Below are 13,567 nucleotides of genomic sequence, written 5' to 3'. Positions count from 1 at the left end.
GGTTGGGGGGAATAAAGCTAAAAGCAGACTGCGTTCAGTAACACCTGAGTTTATTCCATCAGAAAAAAAAGAAAAGAAAAACACATTTTTTACAGCATTGGGCGAGCAGATATACACGGGAATGTCAAAAAAAAAAAAAAAAAAAAAAGAGACACATTCAAGTTAATGTTGACTACAATGATTTTAAATACATTTCTCATGTCGGACCGCTTGGCACACACGCACTCAAAAAAAAAAAAAAAAAAAAAAAAAAAAAAAAAATCACATTTAACTATCACAGGTACATGTTGGATAGAAGTAAGTATAAAAAAAAAAAATAAAAAAAATAAAAAAAAACTCCAATAAGATGGCTTCTACCCCGAAACCATCACAATGAAGTAATTTTTCCGCTCATACAAAAACTGAAATCAGCAAATGTTTGGCTTGGCACTTGATGATTATAGTGGTTATGTACACGTATACACGACTCACCAAAAAAAAAAAAAAAAAAAAAGTGAAGGATATTCCGTTTGCAGCAAAATTTCAGAATGAACCTAAAATATGCATTTTCAGGTGAACTTAATCTGACCTTGATGCACATGTCCAACTATTCAGTCTTTTGGTACTTTTTCTTTGCACAAACTGCCAACAAGAAGGTGAACGGCAAACTTCATAACAGTTGAGTTCATGAATCGACAAATTTATTTCTTCATCGGCAGGCTGCAACACATGCAGTGAGACTGGGAGAGTCAAAGAAAACGAGGCGGACATCTTTTGAAATGCATCAGTTGATTCATGACTTCATGTGCGTTCAAAAAGTTTACTGAAGGTCAAATTGAGTTCACCTGGAAAGGTTACAGCAGATTGTATGTTTGCGCAGAAAAAAAACGGAAAGCACAACATTCCTAATTTTTGGTGAGTAATGTCAATGATTGAATGTAATGTTGAATTTCAGACAAGTGTGACATCATCATTGGCGTTGGTTATGTTGGTAGTTGGCAAAGACTGAAAGCCTTAATTTGGTATGTGGGCGCAATGAACACGAGTGTTTTAGAAATGTTCAGAAAGACTTTGATGTTGCTCTACCAGAATAACACACAACACTATTAAAAATATGTAGATATATATGTGCATAAATCTTCACCAGTCACCAGTAGCTTTGTTCTTACAATGAACCTTTTCCACAGCAGTCAATATGACTTGTAAAACTATAACTATGAGGACACAAATACATACAAAACCAACTACCCGCAAAACTTTTGTTGGGGGGGTGTCCGACATAAATCATCGTCGATCCATTTTGGTGCTTTTGTTTTAACCATGTGATTCAATATGGTACCATTGGAAATGTAAACGCTAACTTAAAACAACAGATGGACAAATGGACCAAAATACAATGCTCGCTGGTATGAATATAATAAGCAATTCTGGGCTAAGAAAGAAAATGTCATTTAAAAATAATTACAATATATTTGGCCCACCCCTGTATAAGGATCATTCTAACATTGTTAAAAACAAAAACAAAAAAAATCTGATGGTGGCCTGAGACTTTCTGCACAGTCGAGTATAAAACACGAGCGGATCCAAAAGCAAACCCTGTGGCACCTAAAAACAACCCCAAAACAACTGCTGATGTAAACGAATAAAGATGTCATTTTAAAAAAAAAGGATCCAATCTTCTGAGATGGGGTGTTTCGGAGAAGCCATTCACTCTTCCACCGTCAGATGGACGCAGGCTGCACTGGCTTCGGCGGAGGAAGACATGGAGCCGTTGCTGGCGTGGGGTTGAATCACGATGGGCGTGTCCTCACCTGCAGCGGTAAAATGGAGGGAAACTGGATTAAAATAAAGTCTTAATACAAACATATCTGCAGGTTTAGTACAGGTGGGATTAATGTGCAAGTCGTAACGTTCAAGTTTCAAGCAAGTCATTAACTGCAAGTCAAGTAAGTTTAAGTCAAGTCTCATGGAATCATGGACTCAAAGATCCACTTTTTAACATATTGTAAACATTTGGGTCTCTGGAGTGCCTGCCCATCCATCAAGTGTGAATTAAAAAAAATAAAAAAAAATTAAAAAAAACCTCAGTCAATCTTTTGTGAGCTGCCCATTTCTGAAAATGTTACCTGACGTGGCATCAGCTTTGCCGGAAGAGTCGGCGGTGGCAGACGAGCTTGGCTGAATAACAATTACAGCGTCTTGTGCTGTGAAAAATAACGCAACACAATTCAGAAAGACTCACCTTTTTCAATTGGAAGAGTCAGAGGTCTGAAATGTCCTCGCTTTTGTGAATGCACCTTTTGGCGAGTGCACAGGATTTTATTTAGGCCAATTCTGATCATTTGGCAGAATAAAATTGTGATAACAGAGTCAGCAGATGATTAATAAAAAAATGAATTAAAAAAAAAGGAATAAAATAACCTTTTTTTTTTTACCCCTTCACACTTACAAGATATGAATTACAGGCACAACATTTGACTATTTTACTATACTTGGTCGTTTTGGATTTGTTTAACGTTACACCAAAAAAAAAGCTGCAAAAATGGTGTGCTTTTTTTGCCTATTTTGGGAGGAGGGTTGGGGAATGTCATTATCTTTGTGTCATGTTGTATTGCATTGATATGTTTAAAAAAAAATGTGGTGAAAAAAATTCAGGGAAAAAATGGGCGGGGGTGGGGGGGTGATATAATATTTGAATGTGTTAATATGAAAAAGTAACAATCAAAAAGGGGGAATTTTTGCCAATTTTAAGTAAAAAATTCACAAGTCTAAAATTGCTTCTTCTTTTTTTCCCTCAATGCAGTATGCAGAGCCATTCTTGAGTCAGAGTCTTAGGTCTGAAATTTCCTACCATTTAGTGAATGCACCATGCAGGAGACCCTTCAGTAAGAAATTTGTTAGAGCTCTGAAACATTCCTGTTTTTCTTGAATGAAATGGCAGGACACATCCATAAATATACGCCAAGATAAGAACCTGAGTCAGAGGTTTGAAATTCCCTAATTTTTAGACAATGCGTGGGGTAAAGAACCCAGTCAAGGTCTGAAATTTCCTGTTTTTCTTGAATGCAGCATGCGGGAGAGCTTCTTGTAAATGCACAGGGTGACCAAAGTGGGTCCAAAAGACGAAAAAAGCTGCCGCTCACCTTCCTCCTGCTCTCTGATCTCCGCTTCAAGGTCCTCTGGGTCCACGTAGAATTCTCTCTCGTCCTCTTCCGAAGACTTGCACTTGCCACAGCAGAAGCAGCAGCAGAAGAAGCAGCAGCAGCAGGTGAAGATGCCGCAACACACCAGCAGGGCCTAAAGATAATATAAGTGTCAATAGTAGGAGTGGAACACTATGTGGATTTGTATTCTTGATTGGTTCCCTAATTGAGTAAGGGACAGGTAGTGTCAATGCCTTGCGCTCTAACCACTCGTCTCCTCCATAAATTCTCCACAATTAGGTGATGTTGTGCAACTCGCCTTGAACCAGGACTTGGACATTAGGAAGTAGTACTTGACACTCTCGTCACCAAACTGCTCGGCCACGTAGAGACCCATGGAGCCGTACTCGTCGTAGATCTTGCGCTTGTTCTCGTCACTCAGGATGGAGTTGGCGTTGTTGAGCTCCTTGAACTTTTCCGCCGCGTCGGGGTTGTCGGGGTTCTTGTCCGGGTGGTGCCGCAGCGCCAGCTTCCTGCGAGAAGCGCCACCAAGCAAAAAAATCATACCATAGCAGCTTTTCGTGAGTGATGTCGCATGAGACGTAAGCTCAGTGAGCAGCTAAAGCAAAATTTGGCCCATCGTATCCAGCTCAAAGAACATTTACATGGTGAAGAAGCTTGTAATATAGTTATTTCGCAATAGAATAAATAAATGTATTTATTCATTCATCTCATTGTTTAATTTTATTGCAAAAATGCAATAAACAACTAAACATATACATTATATTTAACTTTTTTATAAATAAAGACCTATAGAATCCAACATAGCATTTTCCTTAAAATTGCATGAAATTAATGGCAATTTTTTATTTTTCTAATTTGTAGTTCCTGATCGCAAAGGGACACAAAAGGGCAGCAAACACGAGTACCGGTACCTTGAAATAAGGCCAAGTATCAGCCTGATACGATACTCTGTATCGGTCCTTGCCCATCCCAACTATTTTTTTTCTTCATCAAAAATTTAAAAGTGAGTTTTAATAATGTATTAATCAAAGTAATGTATTATTAAAATATTATTTGGAGGAGTGACAATTAATCGATTATGAACTTAATCGATCATTATTTTGCTAATGGATTAATTGTTGAGTGCCCTAGTTTATTTTAAAATTGCCCAAATCCTCTGATTTTCAGCCTCTCAGCAGTAAATATTCTCAGACTTCTGTAGTCCTCCATGAAAGCAGATTCGTAGTTGTGTTGAATCAAAACAAAACATTTGCAAACGTCTGCTTTTATTTTGGGAAATAACGGTCAACGATTTTACCTATCTTCTGAAAGTTACAGACAAAAACAGTAACTGAATCTTCACTTGTGTTTGTGAATTTTCTGCACTATCAATTTGAAAATTGAAATAATGCTTCCAGGTTCCCCCTTCCTCTCTTCAAAAGGCCGGCAATTTCACACTTTTTTTTTTTTTTTTTTTTAAAAACATTGTTTCACTTATGTGACAGATAAGAATGTTAAAATTACTACCTCTGTAGTTAAACAAGTTCCATGATGGTAACAGTTTAAATTCAAAATAAATGAATTCATGAAATCATAAATAAATAACTTTACATTATAAACAAATCGGACAAAGTTTTAAGAAATGTTTTAAAAATACGTCCTTGAACACAGCCAAACCCACCTGTATGCCTTCTTTATCTCCTCGGGCGATGCCCCCTTCTGCAAGCCCAGGATTTTGTATAGGCTGTCCCCTGCCGTGGACATTTTGCGCTGAGGTTTGTTGGGGTCGTCCATGTTGGAGGTTTTGGTGAAATGAAGCTGTCATGTCAAAAAAAAAACATACAAGACGGCATATTTTTTTCTTTATTCAAGTTAAATGAGGAATTCAAAGAACTGGCTAAAAAAAAGGAAATAAATCATGATGTCGGCTTATTTTAGAAGGCTGTCCATAAAGTCTATTTTCATAATATTACCTAAGAAATTAATGTTCTATGTACTCAGTAGTTATGAAAGTTGTCACACTGCATTTGCAGCACACTGGGGACTGAATTTTTCCGGGCTCCTAAATCAAATATTTCTACATTGTAATCTAGGGCTGCCAAGATTAGTCGACTAGTCGTGACTACGTCGACGACCAAAACCGTCGACGGCTAATTTAAATAGTCGAGTAGTCAGTTTTACATAATATATATCATCCTTTTATTTGTTTTCGCTTTCAAAACTGCCTCAACCGCTCGTTTGACTGCCTGCCGCCCGTCCTCCTGCCTGCTCTTACTAGACGCACATGCGCAGTAGCAGTAATCCGGGTCAGACGTGACGTCAGCACCAGCTGTACACAGTATGCTCTCATGGCTAACCGACATCGGACTTCGAAGGTTTGGGAACACTAAAGCGAATAATGTTCAATGTAAAATATGCAAGACAGACCTTGCCTCTCACGGCAGTTGAGAAGGAAGCACCTTTTGTCGAATCCTTCTGACGGCGAGGGACAGTCATCTCAGCCACTGTAATTTATTTGGACGCTTAGCGTAGCTAAGTGCTAACGTGGACGTTCATTTAGCACACACTGTGTGATAAAACGTGCCCACGTTGGTTACAGCTTTTAAGTCCTCTTCTCCTGCCCAGGGACCTCCTAACCGATGGTATGGCGACTGAGCAGGCAGACTCTCGTTTTCGTTGTTTCACACAAACTTTTATTTTCGCACTCCCCAACGACAGACGGTGCGCACACGCAAGGTCTTCCGCTCTCCTTCTCTTTCCTAAACAACACCGCCCTCCTGCGCCAAAGTGCGGCACTACAGCACTTAAAGGGCCAGGCTTGGCCTGTTACAGCGATTTTATGGCTGAATAGTAAATGTGGCATCGATGTCTTAACGCTACGTTACAGTGCTAAAAGACTCCGTTCCACTTCATTGGTTCATTGGAGAGCTTTATTATGAAGCCATCAACGTGCATGCCTCAAAAATATTTTTTTAGATTGTTTACATGTGTACATTGTTTAAATGTTTTTTGTATTCATATTACTAATTGCTAATTTAGTTTTGGGTTTATTTTCAAATGCACTCAACATTTTTTATAAATATTAAAGGCAACAGTATTTGAGCTAAAAGTTCAAGTGTACTATCGGCATAATTGTCTTTTTTTGGATTGCACAAGGAACTCTGGTACAAACTGCACTTTAATAAAAGTTGAATGTACTGTTAGTCTGTTACCTTTCACCTGTCACCATCTTTATTACTAACTTGTACATATATCTTAACAAATTCAAGCTATATGTTAATGAAACAAAAAAAGACTTTGGGCAATTATTTAAGGAGGTTGACGATCCGATCCGATTAGTCAACTAATCGTGACTACTGTTGATGATTAGTTGACTAGCAAAATAGTCGTTTGTGGCAGCCCTATTGTTATCCACTTGGAACCTCGTTCACTGGACATTATTCCCTTAAACTTTCTCTAGAAATAAAAAAAATCGATTGTGTCTTGATGTGCTTCATGCAACTGATGATGCCCATAGGGACATTTATTCAAGATGGCATGAACACTTGAATATACTGTATACTCATTTTTTAATTGATTGGTCTATTTGTTTGCTTTTGTAATAACTGTGTACGACTTTATGGACATCCTGTATCTTAAATAAATGATTTACAGCCACCACCACGTCACAAAATCAGCAGGTGTGCCACGGGAAACTAATACATTTTTGTTCGTCTGTGTTTTTGTTTGGTGGGAGGTTTTGCTAAACTAATTTGTGTGTGTTGACTTAACAAAAGGTTGGGAAACACTGCTTCAAATAATGGTTACCGGCATTTTTATCATTTTTCCAACTGTCACTGTAATGGAATGCGTAACAAAAACAAAAATGGTTACATTTTCAATTCCTGCCTCTGCCACTTCTTACTCCGCCACTAGTTAAGTCAAAAGGTCATAGTATTTCGTTGTAAAACTGGACTTTAATCCGACGAAAATATTTACGGATATGGTATGTCAAACACTAAACCGGGGTAAACTTTCGACAGCGTGCTAAGCTAACTTTAGCACAATTGTAGTCTTAAAAAGTAGTTTCTTACCCTCTGGACGAATTAATATCGGTGTTTTGGGGATTAGTTCATCGAGTCGAAATACTCTACGCCGGTTGGCTTGTCAATTTTGACCCATAAAGCGTCGCTGACACGCAGGTTGTTGTACCACTAATTCACCGGCGCCGTCCACATCATGACTGAGTGGGAGCGGCTGGAAGTCAGAGTTGTAAGCTAGAAGGCTAGTTAGCCAACGAAGAAGTGCATACCGGAAGTGACGTCGCGACTGAACGAGGAAACCGATACGTAAGATTTTTTTTTTAAGTTTTATTTTATTTATATAATTTATTTATTACACAAAAAAACAATACACAAACTCTCGCTGCGAGATAACATTTGTGTTACAAATAAAAAAGAAAAAAAAACTAAAGAAAAGAAACAGCAAGGCATTTTTACATTTCAGGCAACTATTTTATTTACATTTTTACAGGCAACTATGTTCAGTTTCACATATCAAAACCATAAATACTTTGAGAGCTCTTCACAAACCATCTGATAGTCCGTATTCAAGTCTTTCAATATTAAAGTGTGGCTGAACAACTACGTAAAATGCGCTACGGCACTGTAGGCAGCTAGGCTAACCACCGTGCCTACCTGGCGGCCATGTTGGTAGGGGCAACTTTGCCTGTCACAAGGACTTGTACATTAAAAATTATTTCTTAACCATTTCTCACGAGGTTTACATTTTGTATCAATACAGCACATTTGAAGAAGAAAAGACTACTCAACAGCTGTGTGTGAAATCTTTTTGGCATTAATAGTAGTTCAACTGACATTGTCAGTTTTCGTGACGCAAGCATCAAACAATGGACTGGTGAAAATTTGCTCCGAATTTTTCAATTTGGTGCCATGACCCGTGGTTTTTGGCTCGCTGTTTTTTTCTCTTCTTCAACACCATCCTTGCAGAAATTTCACCAATTCCACTGGGCCCACAAGTTAAGCATAAACCCATCGTAAATGTCTGTTTCTGCTATAAAGAGTGAGTTTTATGTAGACATTTCTGAGGAACGAGTTGTATGTTCCAATTTTGTTACCCAGTATTGTGTGTTAATTAAAAAAAAAAAAAAAGTCTGTTCACAATATTTTGTTGTGCTAAATGAAATTTTATTTATCAAAAGTACTAAAAATATTGGTACTTGGGTATTGGAGAGTACTCAATGAGTCAATACGTGTCCTGGTAAAGGTCGGGGGGTGGAAGTATTGAACACCTTTAGTTTTTAGCTCTTTTTTTTTCCCCATTTTATTTTTCATCCTACTTTTTTAATCCAATCTTGTTTGTATTATTCATCTTGTTTGTTTGTTTTTTAATCCAAAAACAGTTAATTAGAACAATTTGTCCATACAGCAGCACTGGACCCTGAAGGCCTCTTGAAACACAATCTATCAAGAGCGTGTCGCAGCACAATTGGAAACAACCTCAAACACAATAGGTCACATATATTACATTACATGCAGTGACAGAGCCATAGCAGCCAACGGCTTTCGTCGGGGAACACACGGAAACAAAATTACGCATGAACAGAAATACTTCTTAAGGACTAATGGAGCAAAGAGCAGCGCAGCTAAGGTTGTTGAACCAGAAGGATGAACGAAAGCTTCGTGTCAAGCTGGACCTTCTGGAAAAAGAGTTCAGGTGCACGCAGCGAATGCTGCAACGACGACAACGCTGGCTGACAAGTGAACGCAGGCGAGTGGGGATGGTGAAGGCCTGCGTGCCCAAGGCCACAGTCGGCGTGGCCATGAAGGAAATAGTCAGCCGTGTGGACGGCGAAGTTCCGAGGTCCGTGTCGGCACCCCCGCCGGGCAGCGGGCGAGGTCGCCTGCTGCGGAGGAGCTTGTCGTTTGTGCAAGTGAAAAGCATCGCCGCCATCGACATCATATCGGAAAGGGAGGCGGAGAGGCGGCGGCGGGAGGCTCGGGAGCAGGTGGAGAAGATGAGGCTCCTCCAGAGGGAGCGCTTGCGCGAGAAGGTGACGGAATTCATCCAGAGGCTCCGGGACAAAACGATAAACGGGACTGTAGACGAAGCCTAACAGATGAAGACCATGTTTTTCATGGTGCCCAAAGCTCTGTGAAGTGGCATCTCCATGAGAAGCTTGTAGCTGTTTTTCCACTCGGTAGACTCCAGAAGCTTCTTATCTAGAAAAAGACAACACAGGTTAATCGTTTTAAGTGTAAGTTGTTAAACCATTTCGTTATCAATTATTCAAGTGATCAGGGGGTAACATTTTTCCAAATTGATTTTTTTTTTTAAGTCATTTTGATCACATTTGTGTGTTTGTGGCATCATTAAAACCTTTCAACAAAAGACTTAGGAGTCAAGTATCACTTTTAAGCATAATTAAGGCCTTTATTTTGGAAAATCTATTTATTTTAAGAATTGAATGCTAAAAAAAAAAAGAATCAATAGACTTTTCAATAGCTTCTACACAAATAGTTGGGTGCTAACCTACTCGGGTGTGAAACAAGGTTAGTAAAGTAAACTGACAAAAATAAATACCACTTAAATTGAAAACAGAGTGTTTATAAAAAATATATATACAACTGAAATTACATGTTATGTTTATCAAACTAAATAAAAGTATATCTATAGTGAAAATATCCTTTGTTTTCAACTATGTCAATTAATTTAGCATTACTTTACGGCACAGAAGAAAGAAGACATTTTGGGAGTTTAGTTTATTTTACAATACTTGGTGACTAATATTGAAACTAAAAAACTAAAACAAAGCATACAAAAACTAACAACCCGCTCCTAAAAACTACTTAAAACAGATTTAATAAAAAAAATAAAATAAAAAAAATAAATAAATAAATAAAAACTAAAGACAAAATGAAGTGAAACCTATGGCAAACTATGCCAAGCTACCGTATTATAATGTGCAAAATGATTCAGTCGATTACTGAAACTCTTTTGTGAGCGTGCTATTCCTGAAAAGGTGTCTACTCTCTGACCAACACAAATTATCTAATCCCCAAATTCCTCCACACATGACTCATTATCTTTTTAACATGTATGTGTTTGCATTGTGAGAGGAAGCATTTTGAGATTCAAACCCAAAAGCTCAGATACTGTGAAGCAGATGTTCCAAGTACCAATACACTGTGCTGGTCTGGATCGTACACTATTTGAGGAGATCCACAGCTTAGCTCATGTCTTGTTGTCACGGTAACAAAAGCCATAACAGGGCCTCCAAAGAGGCTAAATAAAATAATAATAATTACCAAAAAAAAGCTCGAAAAGGGTGTAAAAGTATGCTAGTTGATTTGTAGGGTATTTTATTTTATTAAGACACCTGGGCATGGGAAATGTTTTGGAAAAGTGCAAATGTGGCACAAGGGACATAGTCTCCTTTTAATAACCCACCTTTACACTCAAAGCGGACCTCCGTGGGCAGACATCTGCTGTGGTCTGTGTAGTTCAAAGTGCAGAGCAGTGTCTTCTTCTGTCTTGTCGTGCTCAGCATGAGTACCAGGATGGAACACAGCATGTTGCTCTCCATCACCGTCACTGACGGATGGAGCTCCTGAGTGAACAAGGCCACACTTCTGCTACACCATAACATGACAAAAGCATTGGGACAAGTAGCACCTATACAAAAAGTGACCCAGTGCCCAGTACTTGAACCCCCCCCCCCTCCACCCCCACCCCAATAAATAAATAAATAAATAAATAAATGAAAATGAATAAATGGTCTTATATTTTCACCAATCAGGACTCTTAATATCAAGAGACCTCTAATAATAAAGGAATACTTATTTTAAAATAATAATAATAATAATAATAAATAAATATATATATATATATATATATATATATATATATATACACATATATATTAGATTAAAATTAAAAAACATCTAACAGTCAAAGACAATCAAGAAAAAAATTACTTGTGTTGTATTTTTTTTTAATTAACTGTAAAAATGTTCTTTAAATGTTTGATATTTTTATAAATACATTTAAAAAAAGCACAATTCTGCAGTGTCTGTGAGAAAAAAGGCTCCAGGAAAGTCACCTTAACAAGCTTCAGCTGCTGCCTACGGCCCACGAAGGCGTTTAGGTGTGTGCTGAGCGTGTCCAGGAAGCCCCTGAGGTCATCTCGCAGGTCTGCCCGCTCGCAGATGTCGCCAAGCGGGATGAAGGGCGGCACGTTGTGGCGACTGATCCTCAGCGTCGGCTTCGTGTCCAACTCCAGGTTGTACGTGTCCAGGTAAGCGCCCTCGTAGGCTGTCGACAGGGTCACACACACACCTTTCCCCCTGCGGGTCTTGTTGATGTCATAGCCACCTAGTAATAGAAGAAAAAGTTGCATCGCACCACCATTAATTAATAGTACAAATTAGGGCTGGGCAATTAATCATCATCGCTTAATTCAAGTTTGTCAGTACTGTTCTGGCTTCTAAGGCATCTGACATCTGCTCTTTTTTTTCCCAAAAGTAACTAGCAAATAAAATTTCTGAAAAGGAAACAAACATGTTTAACTATGGTATTATTGGTTAGGGTATGAAACAAAGCAAAAAGATTTTATTTTACAGCCATATTGCTGTGCCCAAGTAGTACGTAATGGAAGCGTACCAATAATGTGATGAGCATACAGAAGTTCTTTCAGCTGCATTTGCTTGGCCATCAGCTGCAGAAGTTGTTCATTTTCACCGTCTTCAGTCTCCATTTCTTCTTCTTCTGCACACCGATTTTTCAGTCGCATCTTACGTTTTTCAATGTCCTGAGCATGACATTGATATTAGTTAATAAATATAAATCTATGATTAACCAGTCATCATCAAGAACAAAGTTGTATTTTTGAAGGAAAGGCTGGTGAAAAAAAGTCATAATTTTGTAATGAGTAACCGTCCTTAAAAAGGACAAAACCATGTTTGTATCATGGTTCTTAATATCAACATTACATTACTCCTGTAAAAATAAAATCGCAATATTCTTGTCAATTATTCTGAGAAAATCAGGACTTTGAGATTGAGGCTATATACACAATTATAAAATACTTGTGCTAACATTTTTAAGCGTTTTGAAAGACTGGTTTATGACATAATGCCAATTAAGGCCTTGTTTTTAGATTAATGGATTCAATGCCTTTTAAAACTTTTCGGGGATCCACAGGGATCCTGTAATCAGAATACGATACTTGTAAACATTTGCTATTTTGTGTAAAACAACTGATCCAACATTTTTTGCCCATTTCCTGAAATTTGACTGCCCAATCAAGTCACTGAATCATTGACTCATACTCCATTTGTAACGTTTTAAATAAAATGTATGGATTTTTTTTTAATCCGATGCATTGATTAATTGGAAAAAAGGACAGAATATACTAAACTAAAAAAAAAATGTCACTTGCACCAATGAGTTTCTTATTATGCTTATAGTTTGCAGTGGTCCACAACTGTATACATTTAAAATAAGTGAGTTCCAAACTAACAGGAACTGTTTATCAGCGTGCTGTAAACAAGTGATAATGCTGTATTGTACTGTAGTTCCAGTAATGGATTCTATTTTCACCTTGTGTACGGAGATCTCTGCCTTTAGCCGGTCCCTCTGGGCGGTCAGTGCCTTCACGCGAGCCCGCAGCTCCTCCACGCGACTCCGCTGCCGGGGCCGAACTCGGCGACTCCTCGCTTGAGCCTCCAGCGCACTCAGGTGATTTAAAACTAAAACTCCTGCGGACCACATTTATCACTTTAACCCGAGAGAGTTGTACAAAATGGCGCGTGCAGACTCTTTAGCATGAGCAAAAATTGGTAAACGTAAACGACCGTATAAACTTCACGGTAACCTCTTAGTGTTAGTAAACGGCACACGGGTGAGTTTTACCTTTAGCTGCCTCCATGTTGACAGTAGGACCGTCACTTTATTTTTTCGCTAAAATTCTAACTTCTTGTTTGTGTGACGGTTATTTTGCAACTCGGTTTGATTTTAGCGGCTGCCTGCTTGTCATCGATGGAAGCCCCGCCCACCAGAATGGAAAGCCCGGAAGACGTCTCCCAACATCTGCATCTCTTTTATTTGGCTTTTATACCGTTTGTAACTTCCCTGCCGTGTTATGTGAATTTATTTAAGTTATATACTAATATTATATTGAAGTTTAGTTTAGTTTGGTTTTAAGTAAAGGTATATTTAAAAAAAAAAAAATCTTGTTCGATTTGAACTGCGTTTGGCAAGGAGCGCTGAGGTGCATTACTACCACCTACCGGACTTATGTGGATCAGTAGAGCGAGCCCCTTTAGACAACTGTAATATAGCTGATTGCAGGTCGCAGAAACTGAGAAGATTGTCTTTGTAAATTTATTGCTGAAAAGATTGATAGAGATTTTGAACTGTTTTGGAAGGATGTACTGTTTGGT

The 13,567-nt window shown here is 38.4% G+C and overlaps 2 protein-coding genes across 5 annotated transcripts; both read right to left on the bottom strand.

Moving 5' to 3' along the window:
• Positions 1 to 33: 33 nt before the first annotated feature.
• dnajc5gb (DnaJ (Hsp40) homolog, subfamily C, member 5 gamma b) lies at positions 34 to 7,387 on the bottom strand. 3 transcript variants are annotated; one of them, XM_077539170.1, is made up of 6 exons: positions 7,199 to 7,387; positions 4,807 to 4,943; positions 3,442 to 3,655; positions 3,123 to 3,276; positions 2,106 to 2,183; positions 34 to 1,790 (listed from the first exon to the last, which is right to left on the bottom strand). In XM_077539170.1, the coding sequence occupies exons 2-6, from the start codon at positions 4,917 to 4,919 to the stop codon at positions 1,687 to 1,689; spliced, it is 663 nt and encodes a 220-aa protein (XP_077395296.1). In that variant the 5' UTR covers positions 4,920 to 4,943; positions 7,199 to 7,387; the 3' UTR covers positions 34 to 1,686. The 3 variants fall into 3 exon arrangements, with proteins under 3 accessions (XP_077395296.1, XP_077395294.1, XP_077395295.1); XM_077539168.1 differs by lacking the exon at positions 7,199 to 7,387 and adding an exon at positions 5,553 to 5,899; XM_077539169.1 differs by lacking the exons at positions 2,106 to 2,183; positions 7,199 to 7,387 and adding an exon at positions 5,553 to 5,899.
• Positions 7,388 to 7,626: 239 nt separating this feature from the next.
• On the bottom strand, positions 7,627 to 13,345 carry cenpo (centromere protein O). Of its 2 annotated transcripts, none has more exons than XM_077539167.1 (6): positions 13,038 to 13,345; positions 12,726 to 12,883; positions 11,787 to 11,934; positions 11,227 to 11,498; positions 10,575 to 10,731; positions 7,627 to 9,346 (listed from the first exon to the last, which is right to left on the bottom strand). In XM_077539167.1, exons 1-6 carry the CDS (start codon positions 13,051 to 13,053, stop codon positions 9,237 to 9,239), a joined length of 861 nt encoding a protein of 286 aa, XP_077395293.1. In that variant the 5' UTR covers positions 13,054 to 13,345; the 3' UTR covers positions 7,627 to 9,236. The 2 variants fall into 2 exon arrangements, with proteins under 2 accessions (XP_077395293.1, XP_077395292.1); XM_077539166.1 differs by having other exon boundaries at positions 7,630 to 9,346; positions 10,575 to 10,734; positions 13,038 to 13,340.
• Between the last annotated feature and the right edge of the window lie 222 nt (positions 13,346 to 13,567).

The sequence above is a fragment of the Festucalex cinctus genome, chromosome 12 (genome assembly GCF_051991245.1).
Source record: "Festucalex cinctus isolate MCC-2025b chromosome 12, RoL_Fcin_1.0, whole genome shotgun sequence".
NCBI lineage: Eukaryota > Metazoa > Chordata > Actinopteri > Syngnathiformes > Syngnathidae > Festucalex > Festucalex cinctus.
This window is presented reverse-complemented; position numbering and strand designations above follow the sequence as displayed.

Bases quoted from the DNA above. Each gene is read 5' to 3' on its own strand.
- dnajc5gb (XM_077539168.1), bottom strand. From the start codon at position 5,621: ATGACTGTCCCTCGCCGTCAGAAGGATTCGACAAAAGGTGCTTCCTTC. The intron at 3,277-3,441 runs GCGAGTTGCACA...TATTATCTTTAG, and splicing joins TGTCCAAGTCCTGGTTCAAG to GCCCTGCTGGTGTGTTGCGG. The intron at 2,184-3,122 runs GTGAGCGGCAGC...TATTTTTCACAG, and splicing joins GATCAGAGAGCAGGAGGAAG to CACAAGACGCTGTAATTGTT.
- cenpo (XM_077539166.1), bottom strand. The intron at 11,935-12,725 runs GTGAAAATAGAA...TGTCATGCTCAG, and splicing joins CAGAGATCTCCGTACACAAG to GACATTGAAAAACGTAAGAT. The intron at 10,735-11,226 runs GTGACTTTCCTG...TTGTTCACTCAG, and splicing joins AGCAGCTGAAGCTTGTTAAG to GAGCTCCATCCGTCAGTGAC.